The sequence below is a fragment of the Cucurbita pepo genome, chromosome LG15 (genome assembly GCF_002806865.2).
Source record: "Cucurbita pepo subsp. pepo cultivar mu-cu-16 chromosome LG15, ASM280686v2, whole genome shotgun sequence".
NCBI classification, from domain to species: Eukaryota; Viridiplantae; Streptophyta; class Magnoliopsida; order Cucurbitales; family Cucurbitaceae; genus Cucurbita; species Cucurbita pepo.
The window spans coordinates 239,504-255,590 of record NC_036652.1 but is presented as its reverse complement, the minus strand read 5'-3'; the positions used below and the strand labels follow the sequence as shown (position 1 = coordinate 255,590).

The following is a 16,087-nucleotide window of genomic DNA, read 5'->3' as shown; positions in this document are numbered from 1 at the left end:
TATCATGCCTTACATATAATATTTTAAATATTTTGTATTCGTAGTCGTTTAGTTATAATAACTATTGGCAATAAATTCTAATATATTTTACGTTCAATAGTTCAAAATTGTTAGTTTTTTTTTTAATAATTTCTAATCTCTCAATCACAGTTTTGTTTAATTTATGTTAAATGGTAGGAGTTTTTCAATTATCGGGATCTAAAGCACAATAGGTGTTGAAATTTCACGAACAAATAATTAACATCAATTTATTGAATATTTTTAAATTTTTAAGTTTCATCTAATAGGATTTTAGAACTATATTGTGTGTCCCCCACCTTAATATAAATATATTTTCTATATAAATATATATATATACACAAATAGTTAATTTTGATACCCTAAAAATAATATTTAAACTAAAAACTATGTTGTATATTTTTTTTAATTGTTAAAAACTATTTTTGTAATATTAAAATTTGAATTTTTAGAAATTAGGTTAAAATATGTGCTAACAAAATAAATTGGTTTATTAAATTTATTTTTTTACAATTTTTTAATAAAAATATATTTTTTAAAATTAGAATAACATAGGGGAAAATTACTTGTGGGGAACCCGAGCCACGTAAATTCTGTGGGGAATTACAACCATCGTTCCAGCAAAAATAAATGAGAAACAAGGCCTGTCTCCTATTCCGACCCATCTAACCTCTAAACATCGAGTAAATACCAAAAAGATTCTTTTACAAGTATCTTGCAGCTTAGATTTTAGCTGCGTTACTAGTAGTCTTTGCTATGAATGGTAAGTCAGATTTATTAATAATATTAATGAAATGAAATAATAAAGGAAAAAATAGCATGCAAGTAAATTAAATATTTGATTTCGTGTATATAATAATTTCACGTAAAATTAAATTGATATTTTCAATAGATTAGCGTATCTAAGACAAAATATTAAATATTTTATTCCATATATACCATAACTGCCCCTACGAAAGAAAAATATAACAAGGAAATTATATCGATATTTTCCATAGATTAGCGTATTCACGACATAATATTAAATATTTGGTCCCGTCTATATAATAGTGGTGGGAGAGTGAGTTAGCTATTGAGCAGCGAAGAATTGAAACGAAACGAAAGATGGTGTGGACGATGAGCAAGATGCTAGATGCACGGGAGAAGGAATTAAAAATACTGCAGCTAGATGATGAGGAGCTGGAAGTCGAGAAGAATTTGCTTGATCTTTGGCCGACAAAAAAAGTGAACCAAGTGTTGACCGACACAAACAGAGGCGTGAAGATCACCCTGTACGATGTGAACATAGGCATAACCACGAAAACAGTCATGAAGAGGGTGGCAGGTGAAGAGTTCCATATCAATTGGGACTTTGAAAGGGAAGGGCATGTCGTGGGAGATGAGATTGTAATGGGTTGGGATAGTAACAACGATTGGCTCTGTTACAAAGTCCTTCCTATTTCTGCTATCCGCACTCATCCCCAGATTTCTAACCATTTCTCCAGTAGTTTTCATCCAGTTGAATAGATTATAGCTTCTATTACGTCTTAAGTTATAATATTTTAAATATTTTGTATGTCGTTTTACGATAATTATTAATTATAAATTTTAATATATTTTATTTTATTCGTTGTTTTAGAATAATTATTGGGTTCTAATATATTTTAATATTTTTTTATATTCCATTGAGTCAGAGTATTATTGAAAATTTTAAGAATTTAAATATATTTTTAAATAGAGTATTATGGAAATTTTTAAGAATTTAAATATATTTTTAAACGGAATATAAAATTTTAGGTTATTTTTATTAAATCAACCTCACCCTCTACCTACAAAATTAGTTTTAATTACATTTCAAATTTTCAAAAATTTCATTATAACCCTAATTTTAATATTATTTAATTTTGATTTAAAAAAACTTAAATTCACCGGCATAAATAATTATTTTACTATGTCTATTTGACATCGATGAGTCCTACTTAATAGGGTTGAGAACAACGCTCCTCTGAAACTTCGACCTGCTTGTCTTTGTGGACATCTCTAATTTTATTATTTCTATTTTTTAATAATTGATGTGTGTCCGAGCAAGCCACATTTATTAGTAATATTAATGAAATTAAAGAATAAAAGAAAAAATAACCCAAAAAGATGGCAGGAAAAATAATATTAAATATTTAATTTCATGTTTATAATAATAGCTAAGAGATAAAAATATAATAAGAAAATTAGGTGAAACACGATATTAAATATTTAATTTTGTGTATATAATAATGGTCCGTACCAGATAAAATATAATAAGAAAATTGTATCGATATTTTCCATAGATTAGCGTATATACCATATTAAAGTACTAATTACCTCATTTAATTACCTTTCAAATTTCAACTTTCATTTTAACCGTAGTTTAATTGTGGTAAAAAAAAATTTAATCCACCTAAAAAAAACTAAACATAAATAATCTAATTTAATTTGGTAGCTATGTCCATTTGAGTCGGCTAGTCTTACTTTAGACAATTAAATTTTGTTTAGATCGAGAGGGAGAAAAGAGGTAAGAAAATAGTTTTTCAATTAGCTAATTAAGGTTGAGAACAAAGTCGGTACATAACTTCGACTCCACCTATCCTCGTGGACATCTCTAATTTTACTATTTCTATTTAAAAAATTAATTAAATTATTTATTAATTGACGTAAATACCCCTCCAACGAACAGATTCTCTTACGAGTATCTTTGCAACTAGCGATCGCTCGTCATAATGTTAATGAAATTAAAGAATAAAGAAAAAATAACACAAAAAATAGCATGCAATAAAATTAAATATAGTAACTAAGGAAAAAAAATGGTAAAAATAAAAGAAAAATTAATATTAAATGTTTAATTATATGTATATAATAGAAAATAATAAGCAAATTAGGTCGATATTAAATATTTAATTTCGTGTATATAATAATCGTTAGTATGAAAGAAAATATAACAAACAAAAAAAAAAATTAGATTGATCTTTTCCATAAATTAGTGTATATACGACGTAATATTAAATATTTAATTTCGTGTATGTAATAATTGCTCGTAAGAAAGAAAATATAACTAGGAAATTAGATAGTTGTATGTACGACATGATATTAAATATTTGATTTTGTGCATTTAATAACTGCTCGTATGAAAGGAAATATAATAAGCAAATTAGATCCATATTTTTCATAGATTAGCGGATTTAATATACGATATTAAATATTTGATTCCATATATACAATAACTGTCTGTCCGAAAGAAAATATAACAAGAAAATTAGATTGTTATTTTCCAAAGATTAACGTATGCATGACATGATATTAAATATTTGATTGCATGTATATAATAACGGATCGTATGAAAGAAAATATAATGGAAAAATTAGATTGATATTTTCCGTAGATTAGTGTATACCGCTCGTGTATATAATAACGGTAGGCGAGCGGGTTAGCAATTGAGAAGCGAAGAAACGAAACAAAACGAAAGATGACGTGGACGATGAGCAAGATGCTAGACGCACGGGAGAAGGAAGAAAAAATACTGCAACTAAACAATGGGGAATTGGATGTCAAACAGAATGTGCTTGATCATTGGCCAACAAAAAAAGTGAACCGAGTCATGACAGACACGAGGAAAGGCATTAAGATCAACCTGTTCGATGTGAGCACAAACAAAATCACGAAAACAGTCATGAAGAGGGTGGCAGATGAAGAGTTCCATATCAGTTGGGACTTGGAAAGACAAGGGCATATGGTGGGAGACGAGATTCTGATGCGTTGGGATTGGAACGATGATTGGCTCGCTTACAGGGTCCTTCCTACTTCTGCTCTCCGCACTCATCCTCAGATTGCTAACCATTTCTCGAGTAGTTTTCGTCCTGTTCAATAAATACATAGCTTTTATTACGCCTTGCATTATAATATTTTAAATATTTTGTATTTGTCGTCGTCTTCGTGTTACGATAACTCTTGGCTATAAATTCTAATATATTTTATATTCAAATTAATAATATTAGTCATACAAAAACACTATGAAAAGTCTTAGACTTTTAATAACATTGTTAGGACGTATGAAAAACGCTATAAAATGTTTACTATAAGATTTTTCATTAGTTATTGTATCTACGTCGTCGTCGTGTAATTAGAGCAATATTTAATTAAAAGATTAAACGTTACTCTCGACTTTATAGCTTAAGTTGAAGAGACATCAACTCGAGTATAGTTTAATTGACCGAAGATTTTGATCTGTGGAGTTAGAGAGGAAGCATCTAGGAAGTTTCGTGTGGAATTTGGGCATACAACAAAGCACATGGAGTATCCATCCATGATGATCTCAGTCCCATGTTGCTGCTGCTTTGTCCTTTGATAACAACTGCCCTGTCCTTCTCCTGTCTCCTCTCTCATTTTATTATTGAAATTATTTTAAAATCATTTAAATAGTTCTAAATTAAATATTTAATTGATTTGGATGATTAAAGACGTGTTCGAGACTGATTTTCACCCGATAAAGGTGAAGAAATTGTGATATTCAACCCCGAAATCTCGATCTAAGATATTTTACCAACGATGATAACGAACTATTAAAATATCATCACTAGTCCGAAAAAAACATTTTTTCGCATTGTTGTGGGAAATGCCCCAATTTGATGGTCGGGAAATGAACTTGTGACACCGGCACGTTTTCGATGCGTTCTGGGATGATGAATTTGACACATATATTGAGTTAAAATACGAAACTTAAACACTTTCATTATCGAGCCATTTTGGAGTCAAATTCCAGAAGTGTTAACATTTGAACTTTTTTCCTGACCTATAACGCCGTACTAGAAGACAAATATATAAATATTTGCCTATAATAAAAGATTAAATATGATATATATATATATATATATATATATAGTAAACTATAATTCAAGACTAAATATCCTTAACAAAATCAAATGATTAAAAGTACCCATTATCGGAATAAAAATACTATAGAACAACGCGAACGCTCTGTAGTAGTATATTACTGAGCGTCTTATAATTTCATCTCGATTGGCAAAGGAAGATTTTTTTTTTTTTTTTTCCGAACATAAATGGGGTAATAATTTACATAATAATGATAATTAGAGGTCTTAATTAAGAATATGGATGAAATCTTGAACTAAGTAGAAACCCATAGTGGCTCCCAATGGAGCACCTCTTTGCTTTGGCGACTGCTGCTACTACAACTGCGTGGCCTTCCAAATTCTTCCATTCCCATTTCTTCAACTTCACCATCTTCTTGGCCTTCACTGTGTTTCACCAGATGAAGTTTAAGCCTGCCATGGCTACGTTCTGCATGGAAGTAGCTACTGCCAGAACCCGAGCTTACCTCGGCTCTCAACACCAGCCGCCCGTCTTCTCTGTAGGATTTCATTCTGATGCCTGTGGAGCTACTTATTGATGTCAATGGAGGTGGATATCTAGTGTCCTTTCTAATCGTTTTCTCGTGCACCCATGTTGAGTATCCGACCTTGGGACGAGAATTCTCCGCTTCCAATCTTAATAACGTGACGTCCTTCTCGCCCATGTCGCTCCCGCTCTCACTGCCTAAGCTTTCCGTGCACATTTCTAAGCTTTTCTTGCTCAGCTTTGTGGATGAGTGCTTCACCAAAGGGTGGACGTACACCTTGTCTTCTTGATTCCCATTGGAGAGAGCTTCAAGGAAACTCCACCCACCATGTTTTGCATTTTCTTCTGCTTCATCCGGGGAGCTCCTGCTGGGGTAGCTTGGCTTCTGAGGAAACAAATGGAGACTCAAAACATGAGACTCAACACAGGACTGCAGGCCTCGACCGACGCTGGTAATCATTTCGCTATATCCTTAAACAAGATCTCAATGGGTCGGAAAAACGAGCAAACACAAAAACAGGGGAGTGTCAAGTTAAGCCCACACCTAGCAGATATTGTCCGGGGAATCCAACTAGAAATGGGTGGCTTAGAGAGCAAGGGAGAGATAAGGGAACATGCAGGAGTGGAGAAGAAAAGCAAGGAAATGATAGAAATTTATAGTTGAGAAGAAGCCTAAGGCTTGAGAAGGCGTGTAGGGCCAACACTACAAAAGCTGAGAGACAACTTCATGCCCACAAAACATGTACAAGTCACAATCTTGAAGAAATAATGGACAAACGTGTGACTATGAAATTAAACCCACAATGTAACTGAAGTTTGGTAGCCACAGCATATATCAGCTATAAGATAATCAGCCCTTTCCCTTATCGTTCCTAGTTAACCCGTTGTTAGGAGAGGGGATCTTTATAGTTACCAAAAACGAAAACAAAATGCAAACCAAAAGCTGTTCCTTTCAAAAGGAAAACCAAACAAACCTATGAAAACAAAGGCCTATGAAAACAAAGGCCGGACGGTAACCGTCCAAGCCCACCATTAGCAGATATTGTCTGTTTTAACCCATTATGTAACACGTCTACTAGGGAGAGGTATCCACACCCTTGTAAGGAATGTTTCGTTCCTCTCTCCAACCGATGTGGGATCTCATAATCCACCCTCCTTGAAGGCCCAACATCCTCGTTGTCAAACCGCTGGTACCTAGCTTTGATACCATTTGTAACAACTCAAACCCACTGATAGCAGATATTGTCTGCTTTAGCCCGTTACGTATCACCGTTAGTCTCACGGTTTTAAAACGTGTCTACTAGGGAGAGGTTTCCACACCCTTGTAAGGAATGTTTCGTTTGTCTCTCCAACCAATGTGGGATCTCATAATTCACCCTCCTTGGAGGCCCAGTGTCACGGTCATGCTTGCGATTGTGACACCCAACGTCCTCGCTAGCACATCGCTCGGTGCCTAGCTGTGATACCATTTGTAACAACTCAAACTCACTGCTAGCAAATATTGTCTGCTTTAGCCCGTTACATATCACCGTTAGTCTCTCGGTTTTAAAACGTGTCTACTAGGAAGAGGTTTCCATACCCTTGTAAGGAATGTTTCGTTCCTCTCTTCAACCAATGTGGGATCTCATAATCCACCCTCCTTGGAGGCCCAGCATCCGCGCTAGCAAACCGCTTGGTGCCTAGCTCTTATACCATTTGTAACAGCTCAAGTCCATCGCTAGCAGATATTGTCCGCCTTAGCCTGTTACACATCGCGTCAGTCTCACGATTTTAAAATGCGTCTACTAGGGAGAGGTTTCCACACCCGTGTAAGGAATGCTTCGTTCTCCTCTCCAACCGATGGGGATCTCATAACGGATCCAAAGTTCTCATTAGAATCTGAGGGCACTTCATTTCTTCCCCCTTTTTACTATTTTTTGAAGTGTGAAACCCAGCTGGGAAATCACTATCCTCCCACGCAGTCCAAAGTAAACTTCATCACTGCGTTATCTAAATTAAAGTTTCTGACGAAGGACTGTGCTTTCAATGGCCATCTCTCTCAGCCTCTCAGCCTATGATGAACAGAACATTTTCAACCGACCAAATAGGCAAGTTGAGCAGCCACCGGTGAAATACAGTACCTTTAAATTAACTAGTAGGATAAGTGGCCAGTACTCAAATTCTTCTTTTCATCTCAATTGTACTCCTTAAGCCCCACCAATATATTATTAAAGAAAGCAACAACAGCTAATATATCACTCTCTGACAGCTTTTCAACATTTAATAACATGGGTACTGTATGTTCTAGGACCACAGTTCATTCTATGGAAGATGATTCTTTCTTCCCAGAAGACATTAAGCCAACAGTTCATTGATTTAAGTTCATGAAAACAAGTTCTAATTAAGAATGAGCCAGCGGCCATTTTGGATATTACATGCATGAATCATTAGTACAACAATGGAGAGAAAGAAAGGCAAACTGAGCTGTTTCACAAGAACATACAAAGCATTGTCACTATTGAAAATGGGAGTAACGTGAAGAACCAAAAGAGAGGAAAGAAACTAACCTTTCTGAACAGAAGAGTTTTGGAAATGGAATCTTCTGATATTGGACTTCGAATCCGTCTCTTCTCGCATGTGATTCATCATTTATGTTTCGTCGCCTGTTCATAGTTAGCCAATGCAAACCCTGCATATCAACTAGAAAGAGTCACCTAAAGGCAAAGAGCATCTGGCCCCCAAACCATCAAGACCGTCCAACTTACTTGCTTTTATTTGCCCAAGCCCACCGCTAGCAGATATTGTCCTCTTTGAATTTTTCCTTTCGGGTTTCCCCTCAAAATTTTTAAAATGTGTCTGCTAGGGAGAGGTTTCCACACTCTTATAAAGAGTGTTTCGTTATCCTCCCCAATTGATATGGACGTTCAGACTGACCAACCTCACTCAATAAGAAGCCCTCCGGACACATGAAGGGTAACTTTCAGACATCATTGTCTAGCTATGTCACCCAAATGATAAAGAAGGGTGAAGAAGCATTCAAGCCTATGAATATTTGTCTTGTATTAACTGTATATTTATTTACCATAAAATCTTCAACGGATCTAAAGGAATCAAACCAAAAAGGTGAAGGAATCAAACCAAAAAAGTTGGTCCCTCCACTTCTCTCCCAGAAGTTTTGAGCCAAACAGAAATAAGTAAATAACATTCCAACATATGAGGTAGGTGTGTTTTCCTACAAGACTTTCCTTCGGGGAAGTTCAGGAAAGACAAGACAGTTCTGTATAGAATCCATAACAGATCATTTGATTGCGTTCCTGCTAGCACTGTGTGATGATTTGTGATACTTACGCTTCAAAAATTTCATCAAGACAAGACTTATCACCAGATACCAGGCATCGTTGTACCAGGCACAGCTCAAATCCTGCTGTGTCTGTAGTTATTAAAGAAATGTTCAGCTCTTTTTGAGCTGTGGACATTGCCCAACAAGGAATCCAGAAAAGATGGATCAGGATATGAACATTATACTGTGACGTCGTTACATTTAACATATGCGACTGAGGAAACCCTTTAGACATGGCTTGTTTAGTCATGATACATGAAGATTTTGAATATCATTTTGTAGTTTTTGTAATCTTTTCCCAACATTGGACAATTCATCTTGAATCTCCAATAGTTTGTCTAACCTATTTTGTGCTTGATCTCGATACGGCTTGCTTATGGCGCTCACAAACGTTTCCAAATTTCGAACTGCTTCATTGAGATCCTCCTGCATAGCAGCTTCGAACTCTCGAGCAAATCCATCTGCCGTTCTTTTTACCTTACTAATCAACTGTTGCCTACGAATTGGAAAGTTCGAAATTGCCCAAAATCTATCAAAGAGAAAAAATACCTCGTCAGAACTCAGAAGTTACAAAAAAACTCATAGTTAAATAAGTAGCAAAAGATGCATCAAAATTGTTAAAAGTGAAGATCGGGTAAGCTCTACCGCACCTAAGTTACAGTTTGAGTACACACAAAAATGTAGGGCCTACCCATACCATGGAGACTTCCATGGAGGTATCCAGATATGGCATTTAGAAGCTTAGTCCTGAAGATGTTGACCATGATAAAATGATAGAACAGTAGTTGTTGGTCTTTGGGTACGGAAAGGAATGAGTCTTAGGTTGGGATCGAATTTTGGGATAATATTCTAATTTCCTCTTGTATAAATCCATTGACTTCGTCTATGCCCTTATGCAGTAAAGAAAGCAAGTGAGGCGGGCTAAGTTTCCATTCGAAGTAAGGTAAGAGGATTCAATCTTGCACCATCTTTAACTCTTTTCGGGATCCAGTGTTTTTCGAGAAAAGGTCCGATCCATTAATATCATGATTGGGTCGCCCAGGTCAGATCTAGAGTGAAATATCATGATTGGGTCGACCAGGCCAGATCTAGAGTGAATAGAAAATCGAACATCACTATCAATTACTTGATTTGGAGGTCATGAACTAAAGTCGAACGGATCTGGTATTATGGAAAGGAAAGTTGGGACGAGCTGGCTTTGACAAAAAAAAGAGAATATGAAAACTAAAAGAACAAAAGAATAGGGTAAAAAGGTTAAAGGAAGATGAACATTACCCGCCAGCAGAACAAAGGCCAAGAGCAAGAAGATCTTCTGTTGTGGTGGGAAGAACTGAAGTCAGAAGCGAAGCAGAAAAACCAGCTGCCCCAAGTCCACCAAAAGTTCCCAAAAACTGAAGTTGGAAAAAGCATATTAAAGATCAGATGCCATGTGGTTTGATGATAAAGCTTTTCAGTTATAACTACAGGTCACCGAGCGTTCCCGACTCGTGGAAAAAAGAAGGAACTTTAGACCTCAAATTAGCGATGAATCATAAACTTCATCTCACAATAGTGAAAAAGCAATCCACAGATAGCCATTCATTTTCCATTTAAAAATAAAAAATAAAAAGTTCTTAATGTCGAAAAATGACCAGCAAGGCTTAGGAAGAAGCTCTCACCGCTTCACGAATTTCTTGGTTAAACAGTTTGGAAGCAGCACTCGGACTAAAATTCTTAATTACTTTCAGGCTTAGATCATCTACTTTTTTCAGCAACTCATAGGTTTCAGAAGGCATCTCAGTAGTCGGAAAAACGATAGATGGCCATAGTTTCTCCAAGGATTCCTGGTACATTCTTCCTTCCTGAGCATTGCCTGATTGCAGCCAGGATTCATAGTCTTGGAGAAGTTTCTAGAAGCCACATAAATTANAAAAAAAAAAACTTATGGGGTCAAGATATAACAAGAAAACTGAATGGAAGGATCAACAAAGCTTTAGGAGAACTCTTTAGAGATGAACAATTGGAGATTCAAACTGTACCCTGAAGCTAAGACGAATTAAAGACGAATCAACTACCAAAGCAAAGACGAATTAAAGACTCTGAAAATATTACTTGTGCATCGGATAGTGCTAGAGAAATGATGTCATTTGGAATCTTCAAGGTAGCTGATGCAGTGGAAGACTTTTCCCCTTTCAAGACATAATATGCAGCTATATCAACATTTGATAATTGTAGTGTGGATTCTGTGAGCTTCATAATACGTGATTGGGTAGAATCAATCTGCATTTTTACATAGAACCACGGAACGGTAAATAAAGATAGAAAAAACTTGCATTTCTACCTAAAGAATAATTGGAAAGTAGAGTGAATAGGTATATATATACCAGTGAAAAGGCTTGTCTTCTCCAAGTGATACTTTCGTTTTCCATCTTTGTTCCGTAATTTTTTACGCCATCAACTAATTCATTTAAAGACGCCAAATCCTGTTTGGCTAACTGTATGTCTTGTCTCACGAGAGTTTCGGCTGCAGAAAGTAGCCGTTCTGCAATTGAAACAGGTGTTTGGAGTTTAAGCTTCATTCTTTCCATTCCATTACTTGTTGATCCATCTAAGAAGCTGTACAAGAAATTTTCAAGTTCGTGGAAGCTACTGCTTCTCGAATAAGAATTAGAGAGCGATAAGGCTTCGCCACTTTCCAGAGAAGCAGAAAGTTTTTCTTCCAGAGCAGATCGTGCAGATACTGGAAATACACAGACGTGTTCAGCATTCAACAGTTTTGCTGCATTTTCCTTGACAAAGGATAGGGCTTCCTCCAGCTGCAACCAAGCAACAAAAATTGCAAGGATAAAACAAAGCTCAGAATGCCTCTAACGATTATATACTTTAAAGAAGTACACAAAGAAAAGAAAATTTAAACCTCGTGGCTATTCTGATAAAGGTCAGATTTATTCAACACGAACACCACTTTCTTCTTCCACTGCTGTGTGTAACGAAGAAAATTAACCTGAAAGTAAAAACCATGGATGATTTTATTCAAATGTGTAGAAGTTCACAATCTACGACCAACCACGATTTTTTCTTGTGAAAGTATAAAAGTATAGGCTCCTCAAAATGCCTGCTCCATGATTTTCTCCCGAAGTATGAGTGAAAGGTAATAACTAAAGGGTCCTTATAGTTAACCAGGCAGGACATAATAAGCAAGTGACAGGGATAAACAGACTACTTCAATGGTTCATGCCTCACTCTCGGTCAATGGGCGATCAGCAGAGATAACAAAAAGCAGCAAATCTGCACGAGGCACAAATTCCTCCGTTAGGCGTTGTTGCCTTTCAAGAATGACATTAGTACCAGGTGTATCAACAATGTTCATCTGCATTAAAAAAGAGTTGGAAAAACTATGATTAGACGTCAAATAACACATGTTAGTATTCAAAGATACAACAATCCAGACACACACGGATATGTACACATACATTAAATATCTAGTCAACAAAAACGTGGTCATCCCGATGAATGGAGATGAAGTAACACTTCAGATCAGTCTAAGTTTCTTGTTAATGTCTTACAAAAACATTGTTCTGAGCAGTCTAAACTCTGTTGCTGACCACTGTAATCTTTTGTAAAACTTGTAAATTGGGTTTTGCAGAGAGAGAACAAGTAAACGAAACGTTCCTTTTTTCCCCCTCTTTCGTGCGTGAAAAAGACCATTCATCACAAAATGATATAATATACAAGCAACAGAAGAGAGGAGGAGATCCCTTCCCAAGCCAAGAAGGGGTTATGTATAAACTCACTTCCTTAAGGATGGGAGCAGGAAGATAGCATATATATTGACCATCTGGATGTCGTTCACATCGTTGTTGTTCATTAGAACTTAACTCGGAGAACCTCAAGAAAGTTATCTCATTAGTTGTAGGAACAACCCCATCTTTTAGATATCTCCTTCCAAGCAGTGCATTGATAACTGTTGACTTTCCGGAGTTAAATTCACCCTGGTAAAAAATAGAGAGCATAAAGTCTTAAAAGACAAGGTGTACTGAAAAAAAAAACAAAGTAGGATGTAAGATATCATTAACAAGGGAAATCGTTACTCCCTCGATTGGCTAAAGACTTAAAGTAACGTTTAAAGGATGATAAATAGGAAAACAAAAAGATGGTTTGTTAAATGGATAACGTTTGTTCCCCTTGGTTGAGAAAAGGCTAATGTAATTTAAAATCTGAAGTAGGGAATAGGGAGAAAAGGATAATGATCAGTGCCTTGACAAAAAGAACATTTTTCAAACTACTACACAATTGAATAAGGCGGTGCAATCCCATCTCCAACTGAGACCACTCGACCGATCTCATCCACTTTCAAATTCGTGTAAAAGTTGGTAATTCTACTTTCTAATAAATTCATTAGTTCCACAACTCCGGGAGAGAATTCCATGATTCAAAAATGGTCTCGAGTCAAGGGAGAATGCCGCTACTGATAGATCCCGCACATATCAAAAGCGGGCTTCTTTAGAAAGAAAAGAGTGAAAGTAGGAGCGCAGCCCTCGTTCTCTTGATTGTTCAAGATAGTATTGAGCCTGCTCAATGAGAAGTCTTTGTCATTTTGAGCCTTGATAACCCGAGCCCCGTGTGGATTAGCAGGGAAAGAGGATTCATGTTTGGCCCCAAACATCATGTAAGAGTGAGAAACGTTTTAGTGTAAAAGGCAAAAAGGTCGTTCATTCTTTCAATAATTGTCAAACCCAAAAGATGGGAAAGGTCGGTTTACTTCTAGATTCTTTCAAATGAAAAAGAAAATGAATTTCTTTGAAATTAGGGCCAATACCAATGTATATCCTGCAACCAGAGTTTGTTGAAGTTCAGCACACAATTACCACTATAGCCAGCATAAATGGCTCATCAATTTGTGACACTGAATCATTGAGCAGCGAAACCTCCGCCATCTGCCATTTAAAACCATCAAAGATTGAGGAAATGAAGATCATATCTAATAACTACAACGGTCAAAAGTGAAGATACTTGGAATTTAGTTTGAAAATCAACTACCAAACCAAAAAAGTAGTTCTTATAAACTTCAATTTTGTTTTTGAAATTTGGCTTAAAATTGTGTGAAGACAAGCATAATTTTCAAAAACCGAAAACAAAAACGAAATGGATATCAAACCGAGCCTAAATGATCACCAGTGGAGCAGCTTTCTGAATAATATTTCTGGCCTCACGCAATACTAATTTCTCTGTAACTATGACTTGTTTTTCTCTATCTTCCAAATTAGCAAATCCAGCTACTTGTGTTGCTCCAAGAGCACCATTGGCCATGTTCAAGTTCAACGAACCAGACGTATCGATATCGTCCTCCTTTCTTCCACTGTCTGTAAATGTGGAGTCAAATAATTTACCAACAGCATCATCGCTAATCAGCCTCAACGCTTGCAAAGAGATTACTAAGCCACTTGCACCAAATTCCAGCCATTTTAAAGCTTCATGAAACTTTGTGTTCTTTCCATATGAGGAAAACAGTATAAAGATTGGTATCTTTACATTCATGAACACAGAATCTGTTGTTGTCATATCAAGCTTCTCTTCATCAAAATCATATAAAAGAAAATCAGCTCCTTCAGAATTGGATGCATTTATAGCTGAAATTGAGGATTTTACATTCCTTGCTACCAGAGGTAGAAACAGGGAATCCGATGTGGAATCCAGCATGGTGTTCCTGGCCACAATAGGAGGAAGACCTGATTCAAATGAATTTAAAATCATAAAATTCATATATTCTATGCATTGTAATCAAACTTTGTTCTGTATTTTTGAAACAGTCTAAATACAACCTTGATCGGAGAGGAGAACTCCACTGGCATTAACGGCAGTGGCAATGTCGACACGCTCAGCTATCAACAAATAAGCTCGATCTCCGACCACCGACTTCAATTTACAGGCAGCTTCGTAGAGCTTACCGCCACCGCCTTCGCCAGAATTCAGCACCACGATCCGAACCCACTTGGACAAAGCCCTATCGATCAAATCCAACGCATCCCCACCGCCCAAAACCTCGGCTACATCCAATTGCAGCACCACACAAGGCACTTTAATCTCCGGCCGCTTGAACCCACTTGGGAAAAGAGTTTTAGGTTGTGGGTTTTCTAGGGTTTTAGGAATCAATTCGCTGGATTGAAATGGGTTCTGCGAAACGGAATTTATGCGAAAACGATGGCGTCGACGGCGGGAGGGATTAAGAACAGGAGGGTGAATTCGGAAGGAAGGAATTGATTTGAAGAAGAGAGGAGGGGAATCAATGCGGCAGACGGAGAGGAGTCTCATATCCATTAGAATTAGGTAGCGCTTTCGCCGATGACTGAAAATTAAACGGAGGATGTTCGGGAAAAGATCATCTTATCCTCTTCAATTGGCGCAAGCTGTGCGCCAATTGAACAGAACAGATTGCCTTGTGGGGATTTTCTCTTTCCTTTGATGGAAATTAATACGACTGACTTTGATTTTGGTTGTGCTGTCAACGCTTTGTTTTTTTGTTCAAACGTTTCAATTTATACTCACCATACCATACTCGTTCTTCCAATGATTAAGGTAAATCTCGCGGTTATGTTCGTCTATGACGTGTTCTCTATAGCCACATGCTTGTTCTAAACCTCTTTTACTTATTGTCATGTTGATAGACATTTCCTATTTATTGTTGTGTTAATACGGGGTGTATGACGGTCACCAAGATCATGTTTGCCCTCTCAGGGCTAAATGTCTAAAAATGCATTATATAAGTGATATGAACTAAGAGACATCAATCATACTATATGCTTCTATGAAGATGTGAAGAAAATATTATTGAAAATATCAAAAGATATTTCAATTCATGTCACATCGAAGAAGAATGAAGTTTCATGCTTTAAATTTTGGTGGATTAGATTACAATTTTGAGTTATTATATTTCATTAATGTATTTTAAAACTTTTAATTTACCATTACAGTTAATTATGACAATTAAGTATGGATGTTACAACTCTTGGAATGCCTTCGTTAGTTTATTCAAGAGTTTCATTTTGAGGCTATATAAGGCCATGTACGTTGTATTTGTAAGAGACTTGAAAAATGTAATAAAAGAAGTATTTGTGCTCTTGTTTATCCAATTGCTAACTTTATTTGCAATTCTATGTAGTTAAGGTTGCATGTAGAATCATTCAAGCTCGACATGATCAATCTTACTTATGGAGTGATTCGAATCTCAATCAAGCGTTCTTGTCTTGAGATATTTGATCAATAAGAATTATTCAAGCTAGACATGATCGATCTTGCTTGTGGAGTGATTCGAATCTCAAACGATGTTCTTGTTTTGAGATATTCGATCAACAAGGTAATCCGAATCTTACTCCCATTGTAGTGATTCATTATCTTATCAAAGAGAAT

General features: G+C 36.1%; 2 protein-coding genes across 3 annotated transcripts; both read right to left on the bottom strand.

Annotated features, from left to right (window-relative positions):
* Positions 1-4,947: 4,947 nt before the first annotated feature.
* LOC111811228 (protein FANTASTIC FOUR 2-like) lies at positions 4,948-6,412 on the bottom strand. Its single transcript, XM_023697987.1, has one exon. The coding sequence runs from the start codon at positions 5,840-5,842 to the stop codon at positions 5,153-5,155; it is 690 nt and encodes a 229-aa protein (XP_023553755.1). The 5' UTR covers positions 5,843-6,412; the 3' UTR covers positions 4,948-5,152.
* Positions 6,413-8,739: 2,327 nt separating this feature from the next.
* Positions 8,740-15,148, bottom strand: LOC111811227 (probable transmembrane GTPase FZO-like, chloroplastic). Of its 2 annotated transcripts, none has more exons than XM_023697985.1 (11): positions 14,503-15,148; positions 13,856-14,409; positions 13,549-13,617; positions 12,475-12,672; positions 11,919-12,050; positions 11,598-11,684; positions 11,065-11,496; positions 10,793-10,960; positions 10,360-10,590; positions 9,977-10,092; positions 8,740-9,230 (listed from the first exon to the last, which is right to left on the bottom strand). In XM_023697985.1, exons 1-11 carry the CDS (start codon positions 14,996-14,998, stop codon positions 8,948-8,950), a joined length of 2,766 nt encoding a protein of 921 aa, XP_023553753.1. In that variant the 5' UTR covers positions 14,999-15,148; the 3' UTR covers positions 8,740-8,947. The 2 variants fall into 2 exon arrangements, with proteins under 2 accessions (XP_023553753.1, XP_023553754.1); XM_023697986.1 differs by having other exon boundaries at positions 13,856-14,387; positions 14,503-14,594.
* Positions 15,149-16,087: the final 939 nt, after the last annotated feature.